This window comes from Panthera onca, chromosome B4 (genome assembly GCF_046562875.1).
Source record: "Panthera onca isolate mPanOnc1 chromosome B4, mPanOnc1 haplotype 2, whole genome shotgun sequence".
In the NCBI taxonomy this organism is placed as follows: Eukaryota; Metazoa; Chordata; class Mammalia; order Carnivora; family Felidae; genus Panthera; species Panthera onca.
This window is the reverse complement of record NC_138345.1, coordinates 61,302,073-61,320,689: the sequence shown is the minus strand read 5'-3', so window position 1 is coordinate 61,320,689 and position 18,617 is coordinate 61,302,073. Positions and strand designations below refer to the sequence as shown.

At 35.8% G+C, this 18,617-nt stretch overlaps 1 protein-coding gene across 24 annotated transcripts in view; it reads right to left on the bottom strand.

The window, feature by feature from the left end:
* The window catches only part of CCDC91 (coiled-coil domain containing 91), a 350,689-nt gene that overhangs the window by 70,145 nt on the left and 261,927 nt on the right, over positions 1-18,617 (bottom strand). For all 24 annotated transcript variants that reach the window (XM_060658044.3, XM_060658051.3, XM_081796137.1 and 21 more), the window contains 3 exons: positions 16,020-16,112; positions 15,843-15,911; positions 12,554-12,730 (listed from right to left, as the gene is read on the bottom strand). In XM_060658044.3, coding sequence (XP_060514027.2) covers positions 12,554-12,730; positions 15,843-15,911; positions 16,020-16,112 — 339 coding nt within the window. The remainder of the gene's footprint in view (positions 1-12,553; positions 12,731-15,842; positions 15,912-16,019; positions 16,113-18,617) is intronic.

Below are 18,617 nucleotides of genomic sequence, written 5' to 3'. Positions count from 1 at the left end.
CTGTATCTTATATTTGTGTTTCCCAGAGCACTTGTATGGTGGGTACACCCTAAGTTAAAGCTTCCCAAACTTTTCTCAGTTCACAGCTCCCTTGCTTCCTCAATAATTTTTTTTTCATAATGCCCTCTAGGCCAAAAGAAATACCTCATTGTTTCATTTACTAACTAGTTAGGTCGCAACATAGCAGCCATTTGAAAAGATACACAAAAATTGAAATAAAAATACTTCAATTTTATCCTTACCTAAACTACTTTTTCATGAGAATTTTGTACATAGCTGGAATTGCTTAGCTCCTTAAATCTTGGCATAAGATCAGATAATAAAACTCTCATTTGTTCCACATGGATATCTGCATGGTACTTACTTCTGAACACAGCAACTACCAAACCCAACTTCCCTAAGATATGATGTACTAGAACGTAACGTAACGTAAGACAAATTAGTATTGCCACCCTAGTAGGTTACCTGGTTTCCATAAGATCCCAAGCATCTGTGTGTTGCCCTCTAATTTTTAGAATATCCTGCAGCATCCCAGGGCATCTTGATGTAGTCTGCAAACTACAGCCTTAGGTAATTACAATAAACATCCATTCGCTCACTGTTTATCATTCATAGCACTCAGGTAGGTGTTAAAACTACAAAAGTGATTAAGATGGCTCTAATAATAATGATGATAATAATAATACATCAAAAACAGCAGCAGCCGTCTCTGTAACAACACACACTATGCTCCAGACACTATGCTATGCTAAGTTAATGAATTTCAGCTGGCTTACTAAAACTAATTAATGATATGTACAATTAAAGGTTCTGGAACTTAACAGAGATCTGTGTGAAAGACACAGCAGAGTTAAGTAAAATGTAATATAAAAAGTATTAAAATTACAAAAGCAATGATATTTGGTGTTTAAAGTTAACAAAATAGTTATGTGTATTTTCATTTCATCCTCAGAACCACTCTGAGAGTCAGGTAAACCCAGGTATATATAGGTATTAACTTAAGCTGCTTAAGTTATATGTTTAAAAAATGGCAATATAAATACTTTAAAGGGGGCTTTAGGGCAAATTATTTCTAAAAGGGCATTTCAATGACTATAAGAATGGCAGATTTTTGGAATGTTAGTAACTAGGTATAAATCTGTGGAGTTGGAAATTGCCATGTGCCTATGACACCAGAATAGGAACTGAGATCCTTAGACCAAAAAAGGACAGTAGAAATTATATTCTCAATGCATACATTCTTCAATCTTCCATCCAATCAATCCATTCTTCACAATCCTGGATAAAAATGATACCCTTTTTTGCTAGGTAACTTGTGATTTGATAGCTTTACACTGTACTGTATGAATTTTTTTTTTACCTACTTTTTCTAATGTGTCCCCCCCTTCAGTTAAATTGGAAGAAAACTCGGGGCGCCTGGGTGGCTCAGTCAGTTGAGCGTCCGACTTCAGCTCAGGTCACGATCTCACGGACCGTGAGTTAGAGCCCCGCGTCAGCTCTGGGCTGATGGCTCAGAGCCTGGAGCCTGCTTCCAGTTCTGTGTCTCCCTCTCTCTCTGCCCCTCCCCCGTTCATGCTCTGTCTCTCTCTGTCTCAAAAATAAATAAACGTTAAAAAAAAAAAATTGGAAGAAAACTCATTTTATGTCAGTCCTTCAAACAGGTGAAGAATGTTAGCATATCTTTATTCTTCTCTTCTCTGAACTAAATATTCCAATTCCTTCTATAGTATGTGACGAGGTTTCCTGCTTCGTTACTGGTTTGACCACAATACCACCTAATATTTGCATAACATTTTATAGCCTCTAAAGTTGTTTGACAAATCTATCTCAGTTTTTATTTTAAAACATTTCCAAGGGCCTTCGAACAATTCTGTAAAGCAGGTATTATTAATCCCACTTGACAGAACTGGAAATGGAGCCCCATACATTTTTAAAAACTATTCAAGGTTATAGGAGCACAAGGTAGGACTCAAATCTAACCCCACCTACTTCTTAGCATATTTATTTTGTCAATTATTCTTTTGATCGCAGGTAACAGAAAATTCAGCACAAACTAACTTAAAAAAGAATTTGCAATCTCACACAAAAGAACATGAAAGAACTAAGGGTAGGCTTCCTTTAGTGTTCAAACAATGTGATCAAGGATACATCTCCACTTCTTAGCTCTGCCTCTGGTGTAGGATCCATTTTCACAAAAGTTCTACACAATATGGTCCCAGGATGGTTACTAATAGTTCCAAGGATTTTCCCATTTTCTTACTATGAAGGACAGTGTTTATATACCTGAGGATACAAGTTCCAAAACGGAGCCAGTTACAAAATGGAGAACATAGGCTATAATCATTAGCCTAAGTAAATAAGGGCTTATGTCTAAATTAAAAAGTAGGTTAAATCTCACCTAAACAATACAGCTAAGAAATAAAAAGTAACACTTTGGGAGGAGAGGAATAGATGCTGAAGAGATACCAATAAACAAAATGATCTCCTTCTGATTTGGAACTATCTTAAAACATGGCATATGGAAATGAGTGTGATGCTTCCATCAGACCAGTGAAAGTGTACTATTTCACCTAAAAATTCTATTTGAACTCCTGCACCCACTCAACACCTTACAGCAAATCTATACTAGCTTTTCAAAGTACTCTTTTTTCTTCCTGATTACTGAGTATTTCTTTGAATAGCAACAAGAATCATCATCTCAGTTTAGCACCCAACAGATAATCTGATTAATACATTTTTTAAAGGGATCATAACACCCAGCACTATTTTCGGTGACCCTACTTTTGGTGAAAAGTTCCATTTAAAAGCGACCAAAACTGTCAAAGAGCTAAATTGTGTTGATGGAGATCAAGTCCACTTTTTAAAGATTAATAAGTCTCTTTAAAATAGTGTTGGTCGTGTACCACCTTATAATCTATTGCAGTTTTCAAGACTCAGTTCCTACTTTTCAGGTGCTTAAATCTAGTGGAGAAGACATAGAAATAGATCCTCTAAATAGAATATACCTAGACAGTGGTATACTTATATAGTGAATGCCAAAGAGAGAAAAATCACTTGATTTAATCTATCTAGGAAGTGTAAAAAGAAGTTTTTCAGGTTAAAAAAAGCTAAGTTATTAAATAAGACTGGCTTCTGCAAGGCAGGAAAGCAATGGTATCCTAGGGTGAAGGCACAGTATGACTAAAGGCCCAACACCACCAAATAGCATGGTATGTGTACCAGCAATTTGGTACCAAAAGCATGAAATTTGCAGCAGAATGGTGAAGATGAACTGGTAGGGGCCAGGTCACTGAAAGATTTATAGTTCATGCTAAGTAGGTTGAATATTATCCTAAAGGCTATGGTGAGTCACTGAAGAATTTAAAAGTTCACTGATTTTTTATTCATAATTGGAAGGGGACAAAACTGGAAGCAAAGAAATCAATGTAGGAGGTCAAGGTAAACACCGAGAACTGCAATTAAGTCAGTGGCAGCAGGCAGTCCGGAAGTGTATGTGCTAAAGGATTATTATTAGGTAAAATGGAAAGGTTTTAATGATTGAAAGGTATTAAAATGGGGAGGAAAGAGGAAGAGATGAGGAAAATCTCCAGTTCTCTGGACAGGGCAAATTGGTAGATGGTGATCTCAATGAATGATACAGGAAATAGAGCAGGAGGGAAAGGTGTTGAGAGATGAGAAGGTAACTTGGTGAACTGTTTGTTCACTTGTCCCTAAATGCAATGATTCTGACAAAAGTGTAATTAAGATTTTACCTTTAATTAAAATTTTCTAATGTTTATTTATTTTTGAAGGAGAGAGAGAGAGACAGAACATGAGTGGGGGGAGGGGCAGAGAGAGAGAGAGAGAGAGAGACAGTATCCGAAGCAGGCTCCAGGCTCTGAGCTGTCAGCACAGAGTCTGACGTGGGGCTCAAAGTCACAAGCTGTGAGATCATGACCTGAGCCGAAGTCAGACACTTAACGGACTGAGCCATCCAGGTGCCCCAAGATCTTACCTTTAAATAACCAGACAGCTATCACAGTTTTGTAAATACAAAAAAAAAAACCAAAAAACAAAAAACAAAAACCAAAAAACCAAAAAAACCCCCAAAAAACTAATGAATCAAAACTAAATAAATCAAGACAGAAAAATTATTTCAGTGTTGTGAAATTATCTGGCCTGCTAAGCTAAAATAGAAATGCTATTTCCTTTTTTAAAAGAAGGGTCAGGTGGCAATGGTAAATTTCTTAAAGAAAATTTAACCACTGATTGTAATGTCTGTGGCTTTGGGGGAAAACATAACCCCAAATTACAGTGGCTGTGGTTATAAACTATTATGAAGAGCTTCCAACGTCAGACATAGCTTAAGTGTCTGTGTGCTCTGGAGTCCTTTTACAGGACTTTGCTAGAACAGCAAAATTAATGACTCCTTTCTTTTTGTCCATTTCGGTGTCAATAACAAATGTACTTTCCTTTCGTTAACAGCGATTTTCAAAGGATACAGAATGAATTTAACCAAAAATGCCAGAGTCATAAACTTTCCTCCGAATATTTCAGAAAAAAACACACAGTCTACAATCAACTCTAAGGATGAGTCTTAATTTGTGATGAAGGCCAAAGTCATCTCTCAGAGTCGGAGAAATATGTGCCAGTCCTTAGAAATTGTGTTTTCTGTTATAGTTTATCATTTATCTCTTCAGTTAATGTCAGTGTTAACACAGAGAAAATCTAGAGGTAAATTACAAAGTAAAAGCTGTTTGTCTTCCTTAGGCTTTTCAGAGTAAGTTTAGTTACTTGTTTTCCACTTTGCCACACCCCATTCCTTCCTTATTTCTAGTGTGACTTAGTGGCCAAACACGCTAATTCCTGTTAATTCTCTGGTTTATTTCCAGAATTCTTTTAATTAAAAAAAAATCTGAGTGCTATGAAGTGACCTGCATATTAGAATTAAAACAAACAAACAAACAACAACAAAAAACAAAACACAGCTTCCTGGCTTTTTTAATGTCATCCCTTCAGTCAGTACTCAAGAAGTTGGTAGTTCTCCAGGCTGCAGGGATCATGTAGCTGCCAAAGAACGAGAGGACAGAGTGAGTGTTGACCTCTGAAATCAGACAGGAGTTGGGCAGAAGATGGCAGGAGCTGCTTGTTAATACTTGTAACCCTGAGCTTCCTACAAAATGTAGATGAAGCTTTGGCCACTGGATCAGGGTAACTGTGATACAGAAAGCACCAGTAACTTTAACACCTTCACAATATCTCCTGAAATACAACCATCAAAAGTGTGAGACTATTTCTACTACTACACAGTTAATCTGAAGTGGCCATATTTTTTGTAGGAAGAAGATTGCCACATTCCGTACAAAAATGTCATGCAGGGTCCCGCCCTTCCAGAAAATTTTTGTTCTTATGTATTGGACTTTGATACCATTTATATGGTTATTATTCTCAAATTTTGATCTCTAGCCCTGACAATGCACATAAACTCCAGACACACATTTCTAACTGTCTACCCAACATTTCCTCTAAACTTATGAAGAGGCACCTCAAATTCAATATGCACAAATTGATTATTTATCCTGATGAAACTCAACCCTCCTCACCATCTCAAACTGCCATATATCCAATAATTTATTCTGATAGTTACTTGTTTAAAAAAACCAGCTTTATTACAATATTATTTACATACAGTAAGATTTATCACTCTACAATACATAGTTTGGTAAGTTTTATGAAGTGTAATCACAATTATGATTAAAATAATTCTATCACTTTCAAAAAGTGCCCCTCCCCCTCAATTACTGATTTCTTTTCTCTCAAATCAGTTTTGCCTTCTTCAAAATTTCATATATTCTATTTAGAATTGTAACATGTAAATTTTTTGAGTCTGGCTTCCTTCTAATTTCCTTATCTAAACAAGACCTCTACCGCCCTCTCAGTCAAACACATAACCCTTTCCATAGTCCATACCACTATGTGGAAGTACCTTATTCATTGTAAGTCTTTTTCAACTTGAATGTAAGTTCCATGAGTACCTAGGGGCCCTGTCTATCTTGTTTGATGCTATACGCCCAAAACTTCTAAGAGGATCAACAATAAATATTAGTGAATAAACTAATGAAAATAGTCCCTTTAAGTTTTTGCTATTGAAATTATCTATACATTAACTAATCAATGAGATGGATTTGTGCTTTATTCTAAGGTGAGAACATTGGGAAGAAGGGGAAAGCTTAGGGGTGAGTTGCAAGGCCTCTTGAGTGACACTGCCTGATTCTGAATATGGTCTGTTATCTCTTCTAAGGAGTTATCATGGCCTTGAGCAAGTTACATAATCGTCCTAAGCTTTCATTTCTCCATCTGTAAAACTGGGGACAACAGTTTCTGCCTAGTAAGGTGCTTGTGAGTATTAAATGAGATCAAATAGGAGAAACAATTAGAAAACTGCCTGGTACTTAGCACTCAGTGGTAGCCAACGGTGGTAGAATTCCTGCTGTCTCCATCCAGTACCACTGCTACACAACTACTGTCATGTTACTGTTTCCTGAAGCCAAAGATGAAGAAAAACTTCCATAAAAATACATTTTTAGCTAGTAGCCTAAATATTTGTATAGAATAAAGCCAGGTAAGTGAAGCTTGACCATGGAGAATTATTATAGTTTTTTGTTGTTGTTTTTTCTTTAGAGAGGGAGCGCAAAAGTGGGGGAGGGACACAGGAAGGATGAGAGGGAGGAAGAGAGGTGGGGGGAAACTTAAGCAGGCTCCACACCCAGAGTGGAGGGAGGGGGTGTGGGGAACGCCAGCTCCATCTCACCGCCATGAGATCATGACCTGAGTCGACATCAAGAGTCAAACACTTAACCGACTGAGCCACCCAAGCATCCTTACTGCTTTCTTTATCGCTAAAAGAAACAGTAACATTCTGTCAACTTTTGCAATGTCTAATATTCCAGGCATTTTCCTAGAAGTCGTAACAAGGACATTAAGTATAAATCTGAAACTCACAGTTAAAATCTTGTGATTTTAAGGCTATGAACAAGTTCAAGAGGCAGAATTTCACATACCTATCACTGGTAGCCTAAGGGTAAAGTCTATTTATAAATACATTTCTGGTCCTACAACTTAGGTAATTTAGGATAATTAATTAACTTGGAGGAATTTTTTACAAACCAACCTGTAATACTTCATTGCTTTTTTCAATTTGCTTCTCCATGGAATTAATATGGCTAATTAACGAAATGATGTCTATACATTCACTTGAGAATTTTGTTTTTTTTGTTTTTTTGTTTTTTAATTTTTTTTTAATGTTTTTTATTTATTTTTGAGACAGAGAGAGACAGAGCATGAACGGGTGAGGGGCAGAGAGAGAGGGAGACACAGAATTGGAAGCAGGCTCCAGGCTCTGAGCCATCAGCCCAGAGCCTGACGCGGGGCTCGAACTCACGGACTGCGAGATCGTGACCTGAGCCGAAGTCGGACGCTTAACCGACCGAGCCACCCAGGCGCCCCTCACTTGAGAATTTTGGATGAATACAATTAAGTCTTGTAAGTCATCTTCCTGAGTTAATTGTACATTTTGGAGACTGCTATTTAACGGCAATGACTGGTTTTCTGGAACACATTCTATGAGCTACACATTAGGCTAGGGCCTCCTAAGAGCATCAATATGACTGAGACACTTAAGAAGCTCTCAGTTCAGTGGGACAGTTAGTAAGATAAGTATTTGAATATGATTCATGCTGTAAGAGAATTATAAACTACAAGATAAGAGGTTAGGGCCTTTTCTTCTTCAACAAATGATTTAAGTAGTCTCTAAGCACAGCCACCCTGGGGCCTCCAAACAGGAATTGCTGTTATTTGTCTAAGAACTTCTCTGGACTAATTCTGCCAAGTCTGTATTCCTTGTTATGTATAACCACTGAAGTGCCTGCTGGGTTACCTCAGTGGTCAGCAAATAATTAGACAGTGAATTCCCTAAATACCTTGAACTAGTTAAGTGATCCATCATTTGCCAAGGGAGTTTGCATGTTAGGGAACACCTTCAACACTGCCAGTTTACAACCCTGCCTTAGCCTTCACTTTCTGCTTGAATAGAAGCAAAATCAGCCAGTGGTGAGAGATTAGGTAGGGTCTTTTCAGGTCTTTCCTGGGCATGTGCACAACCTTGTGCATGTATGTGACCTTCAAGAAACCCAGGAGTATTTTATTTTATTTTATTTTTATTTTATTTTATTTTATTTTATTATTTTTTTTTATTTTTTTTAACGTTTATTTATTTATTGAGACAGAGACAGAGCATGAATGGGGGAGGGTTGGGGGGCGGGGGGAGACACAGGATCTGAAACAGGCTCCAGGCTCTGAGCTGTCAGCACAGAGCCCAATGCGGGGCTTGAACTCACGAACTGCGAGATCATGACCTGAGCCGAAGTCAGACGCTTAACCGACTGAGCCACCCAGACGTCCCTATTTTATTTTATTTTTAACGTTTATTTATTTTTGAGACACAGAGAGACAGAGCATGAACGGGGGAGGGTCAGAGAGAGAGGGAGACACAGAATCTGAAGCAGGCTCCAGGCTCTGAGCCATCAGCCCAGAGCCGGATGCGGGGCTCAAACTCACGGACCAGGAGATCGTGACCTGAGTTGAAGTCGGATGCTTAACTGACTGAGCCACCCAGGCACCCTTCCAGGAGTATTTTTAAAAATCAGAGCTTTTCAAAACCACCTATAATAATCATATTTCCCAAATTTCCCTTTTAGGTTTTTTGGCCAGGCTTTTGTTTGATCCAGTGGTATTTCTTTCTTAGGCAGAGGTTATACATCTGCCACTCACTGTTTCTCACAAACATTCTGAGGATAGGGCTTTTCCCAATAAGCAAGCTCTAAGCAAATGGGAAACTTCTGGGAAGCTGCCAGATAGGTCAAATAGTAGTAATTCCCTGGAGACAGGTTTTCTTGTGGAGCTCCAAATTTAGTCTGCCCACTCCAGTGGCTTCTACATTGCTGATTTTCATAGCTACCATGATTGTGAGACTACTATTTTTTTTGTGTGTTTTTTTTAATGTTTACTTATTTATTTTTGAGAGTGCGCAGGGGAGGGGCAGAGAGAGACGGAGAGATTCCCAAGCAGGCTCCACACCATCTGTGCAGAGCACAACATAGGGCTCTAACCCATGAACCGTGAGATCATGACCTGAGCTGAAACCAAGTGTCAGACGTCTGCTTAACAATGGAGCCACTCAGGTGCAAAAGACTACTACTTTTTGAAACTACCTTGTAACCAGGGAGAAGGGGATGGGGATAAAGCAAGTTAAAAATCTACAAACTTGCTGTTCTTGGTGAGATTTAAGTATTTTTGCTGAATAAATATTCCTTGGGTTGTTGAAACCTTTGGTTAATATCCAGAGTTCTGAAAAAGTTGATTTTGACAATTTTTGCCAGTGTTGTCATTGTCTTTATGGAGAAGCTAATTTGCAGAGTTCTTTATCATTCCTGAAGTGCTTAGCCTCTCCATTTCAAAGAATATTAATATTTACCCAATTTCTTATTTATTTATTTTGTGTGTGTGTGTGTGTGTGTGTGTCTGTGTGTGTGTGAGAGAGAGAGACAGAGAGAGAGTGAGCAAGTGAGCAGGGGAGGGGCAGAGACAGAGGGAGAAAGAGAATCCCCAGGACACTCCGTACAGAGCCTGACATGGGACTTGATATCACAAACTGAGATCATGACCTGAGGTGAGTTCAAGAGTCAGACACTTAACCGACTGAGCCACCCAGGTGTCCCTCAATTTCCTTTTAGTACATTCAGTTTACAAGTGCAAACATTTAATCTACCTGAAATTCATTTTAGTACACAAAATGCAGAACAAAATGGGCAGCCAGTTGCAATTATTTTCATTTTTTTTCTGGGTTCATTAGTAAGATATTTTTGAGAATCTAATAAAAACTATGGACCATTTCTGCAGAAAAATATGCACATACACACAGTTTTGCATAATTTCATTAGATTCGCAGACTGTATGGGCCCCTTCCATGCAACTCAGATTAAGAGATTTATAAATTACAGAAAAATCTGTGTATCTGTATTCCATCCTATTCCATTGGTCTGTTCTATATCTGTAACAGTACTGTACAGTTTTAATTACACCACACATCTTTTTGATTCAAGGCCTTTGCACTTGCTACTCCTCTGCTTGAAACATTCTATCCCCAACTATTCACAAAGTAAACTCCTCACTTCAACGCAGGCCTCAGCTCAAATGCTAACTCCTAACATAGGCTTTACCTGACTATCCTATCTACATATTGGTTCCCTGACTCTCCGGCCCCTTACACAGCATTATTTTAATACATGACACTGATCACTACCTCACATTATATCTTTAATACTTTCCTATCAGTCTTCTTCATAAGAAGGCAGGGAAGTTGTTGTTCTCCTTCTTACTACTCTGTCACCAGAAATAAGTACAGTCCCTAGAACATAGCAGGCAGTCACTTCAGTTATTAATGTGAAACACCGAAAAGTAGATTTGACCATGTGAATTTGTTTGCTTACCCTACCGGCCTAAATAAACAAAAGATAAATGAGCTTCATATGGCTCCCAAGAAACGTAATTTGTCAATTTTCTAGACTAGGACTATGAAGCTCTAAGGAGCTAAGGGAATGACAGGTGTTTGGTGGTAGTTCTTTACTACAACTACATGAAAATGAAGGCAGCTGAATACATTTGACATGACCACCTCACATTTGAAAATTTGAGAGTTAACTGGAAACATTGTTCTTTCTTCTATATATGTTCCCTATTCAATTCTCTTAACCACACGGCAGTTAAACACATACACACACACCACACCCACATACTCTCTCTCTCACATGCATGGAAAATATGCAAACGTTGGAAAGAAAATAAATACAATGCATTTATTCATGACATGCTTGGATTATCTTCACAGTACTCTGAAACTGTGGCAAACAGTTCTTAAAGTATATTATACACTGTAGTGTTTTCTAGAGACGAGAATGCCCCCAACAAACCAGCAGAGAAATATGCTCTTTACGATATATACTTTTCTGTTTGAGTGATGACCATGTGCTGATTTATTCATGCCCTCTTGCCCAATTTCACGGTGACTAATAGCCCACATCTATGTGAGGTTAGAGGAGTGGTCTGTGGTCACAAAAAGTCTTAAGTAAACTCTCTCGAATCAGAACTTAACCAAAGATCGTGACCTTACTAGCACAGAATTCCAACCAACTGAACTGACAATTAAACATCTTACATACAATATGTGCTCAATATATATTTGATGATACTAGCAACAGATTACAAAAAGAATTAGAAAGTAATCGTTACTCAAAATGAAAAGGCCAGGAAATAAACGAATGAGATCTGTGACCACACAACTGTTATCTTACCATAAATACTACCTAAAGATCTGTTTAATTTTTGTAACAAATGAGTAACTATGTGCTCTTGAGTATAAATTTAAGTGACATTTTTAAAAAAGTGTATAACATTTACCCTGGATGTTAAGAGCACTGAGTTTAGATTGGCTAATTAATCATAAGAAAAGCTTCCAGGTTGTTTGGTACAAGTCGTTTTAGCTACATTCATAATGTATGGTTGAATAAACAGTGGTAGTATATATAATGCTTTGATCATGGAAAACAAAGACTTCTATAAATGTTATCTTTTGCTTTATATACTTATTTAAGGAAAGATTTACTCAAGTATCTGATTGCCTACATAACAAAAAGACTAAATACATGGAAAATACAGCCATGCAAATTCAGTTATGGAAAATGAAAACAATGTAGTTTTTAATTGTTCAGATAAGTAGACAAAAGTTTATTTTGTATGCAGGCCATACTTGATATGTGATACCTTTTATGAAACCATGGGGATTATCTGTGAGGTCCTATTAATTATCAGTATCAACTACAGATATATAGATACACATATTGGGTATAATTAATGGGATCAAACTGTTTTCTACTCATATATAATACTTTATATTGATTGTCTCTGTATGTGTGTATGTGAAAAAGGAAAAAAATAAATAAACCAGAGGTTTAACATAGTTGCAATAACTAGACACAAATTTGGATCCTGACTTTTTAAAAAATAGTCAAAAGATAAAATTATAAATTACTGAATTTTCTTTTTTTTTTTTAAATTTTTTTAACGTTTATTTATTTTTGAGACAGAGAGAGACAGAGCATGAATGGGGGAGGGTCAGAGAGAAAGGGAGACACAGAATCTGAAACAGGCCCCGGGCTCTGAGCTGTCAGCACAGAGCCCGACGCGGGGCTGGAACCCACACACTGCGAGATCATGACCCGAGCTGAAGTAGGACGCTCAACCGACTGAGCCACCCAGGCGCCCCAAGTTACTGAATTTTCAGTATCTGAAAGCAGAAGTATACTGATATACTAAAAATTATTAGCATAAAATATTAATATTATAGACAAAATAATTAAACTGATATGTTCACTAAGGTGATTTTAAGATAAATAACAAGGAAACTTCATTTTGAGCAAAACAAGGAAAAAGACAGTTACAAAGAGTTAATTTTACTAACCTGACTTATTTTTCTCTGTTCTTGTATTGCTTTCTGAATTGCCTGAGATACTTCCTCTTGATCTTTTGCATGTTCAGTCTTCCATAACTCCCTTTCTTCAGCATGGGCTTTTTCCAGATTTTTTCTTTCTTCTTCTATGGCTTTTAAAACTGCATCCTTCATTGCTTCTTTCTCAAGCTTCAAAACAAATAATGACTCTAATGAAAATATTTGAATGAGTGACTGCATAAGTCCTTGAATAAGAAAGATGTGGGTTAACCTTTAAAAGGTACAAACTCGAATTCTATAGGGTTTAGTTCTGACACTGCTGTTTTTATGCACTTAATACCTGGTGCAGAATCAAATATTTGTTTTTGTACAAATATCCATACATTATTTCCAAGGCATATGTAAACTTCAAAGAAACTAAGCTTTACCTTAGTAAGTAACAGTTTTCAAACTATTTGGTCTTAGGATCTCTTTACACTCTTAAAAGTTACTGAGTAATTAAAAGAGCTTTTGTTTATGCTGGCTATACATATTAAGATTACCATATCAGAAATTCAAACCAAGACAAAATAAAAATATTAATTCACTCTATATTAACATTAGATGTTCTGTATATTAATAATCTTTTATGAAAAATAACTATATTTTCCAACACTTAGAAGTGAAAAGAATATCTGTGAACCTCCTTAATGCCTCACTTAATAGAAGAAATTTAGGTCTCATACTGGCCTTCTGTTTTAAATTTGTAAAATGGTTTTTGGTTGAAGTATATAAAGAAAACTCAGTCTCACACAGACATGTAGTAGAAAAGGGAGGAGTATTTAGTAGCCAGTTTATATCTTTGTAAATATTGGTGATTCCATACTGAAACTTATCAAGGGATAGCTCTTAAAGGGTAGTTGCGATAAGGAAAATCACATAATGGCAATGAAATCTTTGTATTCTGCTACTTACTATATTACAATCTTTTCTTGCACTTTGAATGAGTCCTTTATCTATGTGTGATTTTTTTAAACATTTTTATTTGGAAAATATTAACGCAATAAATTATGCATCTCCTCTAGATGTTTACACATTTCATTATATCATAACAAAAAAGGTCAAATTTGTTAATGTCACCATCAATTTCATAATAAAAGTCTTTATCTGAAAACAGATACAAATTTTCCAAAATTCTAATTTTGCTTTAAAGCTCAAATTTTATCATTGGCAACAAAAACTGTTAGTTTTCTGGAGATGCTGGGCTCACTCTATTTACTTTGGAGAAAATGTCTGCCAAACACTAAAGTCTGCATAACCTTATTATTCACTAAAATGGTGTTCCATAAAAGTTACCAACTTCAGTTGCAACTCAAACATAGGAATTTCTCTCTAGAAAACCATCATACTTTGGGATGCAGTAATGTCCATGGTCCTTCCACCTCTGATGTTCACAGTTAACACTCTTCTCTCTCTTCCAGTTAGCCAAATTTGACACAAGTTTTCAAAGCTGAGTTACCATTTTCTGAACTCCTGTTTTACTCTACGATTCTTCTCTGAAACTACTCTCTTACGGTGCTCACCAATGCTCTCCATTTTGTTAAATCCAAATAACAATTTTTTCCTTTTTTAATCCTTACTTATCTTGATGTTGAAGTGACATTTTACATATGACTATTTCTGTTTTCCTTTTCTTGGTTTGCATAACAGCATGCTGCTCTTATTTCTACTTATATGGCTGACTCTATTCAGTTCTTTATAACTTCCTTCTCTCTCTGGGTTTTAAATTTTGGACTTTCAGTGCTCAGACCTTGCATCTCTTGTTACTCTATACTCTCCTGTGAGGTGATTATACATAACAATAATTTCTGTGGTTACCATTCCATCTGTTTGCTGAAAAAAAGAAATAAACTATATTAGCATCTTCAGGTCGTTCCTTTCTCCTCTGAGCTGTGAGGTAGATTTAGTTGCCTACTTGCCTTATTTGAATATATCACAGGCATCTCAAACTATACCAGAGAAATAGTACCACTTTCCATGTTGTTTCTGAATCACTACTCTAGGAGTTCCCAACATGGCCTCCTTCTGTATTATCCACACCAAACATATATCCTGATTCCATTTCCTATTTCTAGAATTTGTCTATTTCTTTCCTTTAAACTATTACTACTACTCTATTTCTGCCACTCGCTATCTTTTACATAGACTTTGGACACACTCTATTCTTTCCTTGCCTCTAGCCTTTGTTGCCTCTAATTTCCCCCAAATTAACGTAAGTTAGCATTATATCATACCTACACTCAAAATTTCAATGTTTCCATCGTTACCTGTAGAATAAAATTCAGACTCACAATTCAGAATATTAGTCATCCTTCAAGCTAATTTTAAAAGTAGTTTATTGTTAAAAAACTCCTATGACATGGAAATACTGTCTATATACTCATAGTAATTTAATGCATTCCACCTTGCCTTATTGGTAATAAGTAATATTTTTCTTATGTGACTGTAAATATTTTAAGACAAAATCATCGTCATCCTTCATGTTCCACCCCTGGCACAGAGATTTGCAAATATTAAACTTTTCAGATATTTGCTTTACTAAATTTAAATTTAAATCCAGATCTCAAAAGTTAGTGCTATATATGTACTTGCTGGCATATGTATATTTAATATCACGGACATACTATTTAGAAGAGGTATTTCAAAGTTGACTTTAAAAATCATATATCTTTTTAAATATTTTTTAATGTATGTTTATTTTTGAGAGAGAGAGAGAGAGGGAGACAGAGAGAGAAAGTGGGGGAGGGGCAGAGGGAGAGGGAGACACAGAATCCAAAGCAGGCTCCAGGCTCTGAGCTGTAAGCACAGAGCCCGATGTGGGGCTCGATCTCACGGACTGGGAGATCATAATCTGAGCTGAAGTTGGACACTTAACTGACTGAGCTGCCCCAAAAACATAGATCTTTATAAATACATACATAAACACATACACACACACACACACACACACATATATATACACACATGCTCATACGTTATTTGTGAGGATACCTATTAAATACCAAGAGTTTATTAGTATCCCAACATATGTTCTTTTTTAACAATTAATAATCTACAATATTTTAATGCCATTCTGTTCCTAAATTTAACAATAATAGGAACAGCAATATCCTAACTTTAACAGGAAAAACAAGAAAGAAAAAAATTCTTTGGTTTTTCTGTAATGAGGTTTTATGCAAAAAAGTAGATTGACTATACTATACTATGAACTCAGTTTTTAAATTCCACTTACAAAGAATACCATTATTACAGATAGAAATACCTTTGCAGCAGATAATAAAGCCTCTTTATTTCTTTGCCTTTCTTCCTCCAAACATTTTTCCAATATTACCTGTAAACGATAAGACAGTTGGGTAGACAGTGAATGTATTATTTGAGGTAATTATTTGAGGTAATAGAACACGTTCTTTCTACACTCTGAGCAAACTTAAAGTATTACCTTCTGTTCTTGAGACTGTTGAATCAAAGCTTCCTTTATCTTTTCTTTTAACAGTTCCTTCTCTGTATCTAGCATTTCAAGGAGCCTCTGATGCTACAAGGAAAGATAAATGGATTATGATTATGGTTAGGAGACCAATAATCTATCAACAAGGAGTACAGCTTGTGGAATCCATTTGTCTGGTTCTACTGAAGTAGTCACTAGAGGAAACAATGGGAAGATTGCTAAAATGAAGGCATACAAGGCATACATTTACTTTTATTCTAATGTGCTAGTGAAAAAGCATACACAACCATCAGCCAGTTATCATGGAGTAGGCGCTCAGAGTTTGAAGTTTTCTAAGAAAATTCAACCTTTGTATCCTTAATATCTTCAATATAGAGAAGCCAGGTACTTGTTCTGGAACAGTACTTTTATGAGGAAACACAACCCCAAAGAAAAATACATATGCCTACTCACACAGATTTCTCATTCAGTTACTACAGGCAAATAAGAATACTTTTTCTGATTTCTCTGATTTTGAAGCCTCCTTAAAATATGAACTTACTTGAACACCCGATATTTTATAATGTCTTTCAAAGTTGTCTGATGTAAAGTATTTTTTAAGGAGGCAGTTTACTTGGAGACAAAGTCACCAAAATAGTTATGCCTGGGAAGAGAATCTATTATTCTTATTTTTAATTATAATGTTACTTTTTACCTTTATTTTTCAAGAAAATAAGAAAAATCACAAGATGTGTTTTTTCATTAAAAACAAATCCAAACTGTGATATTAACCATGGCATGCCTATGAGAAATTATTGGTACCATATGAATTTGTGAATAGCAGCTAACAAATCAGTAGACTTATCACATGCTACGTCATAACTGAGACTTTAATTCTGTATTCTATGTAAAGTCTAGATGCACACAAAATGTCACTGAATCAGAAAAAAAAATCTAATCCTATTTAAAATACGCACACAAGAAAAAAGTTAAAAAATCTTATTCCAGGTAAACAATTAGACTTAAAAATGATAAAATGATTATTAGTTAGACTTAAATAATTAGACTTAAAAATGATACAATTCTCATATGAGACCAAAAAATATTGAACTTAGGCTTTGGGGGTAGGGGTAAACATAACAAAAAAGAACCAATAAAAACTATTAGGATTAAACTACAAAATAAACTTTTCAGAGCTAATAATAACTTTGAAAATTATTTCTTCTTAAAAAGAATTGTTATGTTAATAAGTCAGACTAATGGAAATCATTAAGTAATTAATTGTAAGTAGGCCAGATTTCTCTAGTGGTCTAAGAACTAGTACATTAGCTAAAATGACAATGCACTGTTTAGAAAATTCATTCCTAAACTCTATTTCTTAATTCTGATAGTACACTATAATGGAAGACTATTTTTGAGCTTTCTTCTAGAAGAATAAACCCTAAATTACCATTGGAAAGAAGCATCCTACATAAAATATAATTACTGAGAAAATAAAATTGAGAAAATATAATTGAGAAATTATACTTGAGAAAATATAATTAAGTTACTGACTTATAAATATAGGTAACAGTAGTTAACATTTTTGGAGCTTTTTTAAGATGTCAGGCATTGTTAAAGGGGCTTTGTATGTGGCTGTATCATATTAAATCCATAACAAACTAAGGCAATATTCTTTCTTGTTTCAGATGAGTGATCAGAGACTTCAGAGAAGCTAAGTAAATTGCCAGGTCTCTAATGAATCACTTCAGCAATAATCTTATCTGTGTACTCATTATCAACAGTAATAATTACCTACTAGCTAAAAGTGGCCTCAGTAGTACCTAGATGTTACCTAAAACTAAAAGCTACAAGTTGTAAAAGTTATTACAAGTTATGTGTCAGATAAGGCCTCACTTGCATTTGACCAATCTATGCTTCTGATTTTGTTCTTTTCAGAATAATATTAAATAAGATAGTTTATTGAATAAATACTAATTAATATTGGGGAGATGATTCAGAAAAATGCTAAATGACATGTTTAAACCCTAAAATTAAACACAGTTAATTTGTAAAATGAAGCTAATCGAGAACAATATAAAGATGCATCTTTGGGAACTTGTACAATTTTGGCCTTATGAAATATTCCTAGGAATGGTACTGGCTGGTTGATAATTGAGCATGGTTTATATTTTGAGGCATGCCCTCACACTGTATTCCAGAAAAACAATAGTAGGGCAAAGGATAAGGCAGATTCTCTTTGAAAACAGAATCATGGACTGGATGAGCAACTAACCATGAAACTATTCCACTGTTGGAACAGAGACATCAGCAATATTTGGTATCTGCTATGGGCCAACCATTGCTACTTATCTCATCGCACTCCCTTTTTGAAAAATGGGAATTATAGTTGCATCTTTTCTGTTCTCTTCTTTTTGAATGTACTGATTATAACTTTTTGGAGCGAGGAGGGTAGGGGCAAGGGCTCTGCTCTTTCTAGAGTTCCTTTTCTGTTTATTTGAGTCGGTAATTTTCTCATTTAAGACATTTCTCCAATGTTTGGTAATCTTTTTTAGTTCATGCATACTAAAATTTCAGACACAAAAAAGCTGGTAAGAAATTCTGCGTATGTGG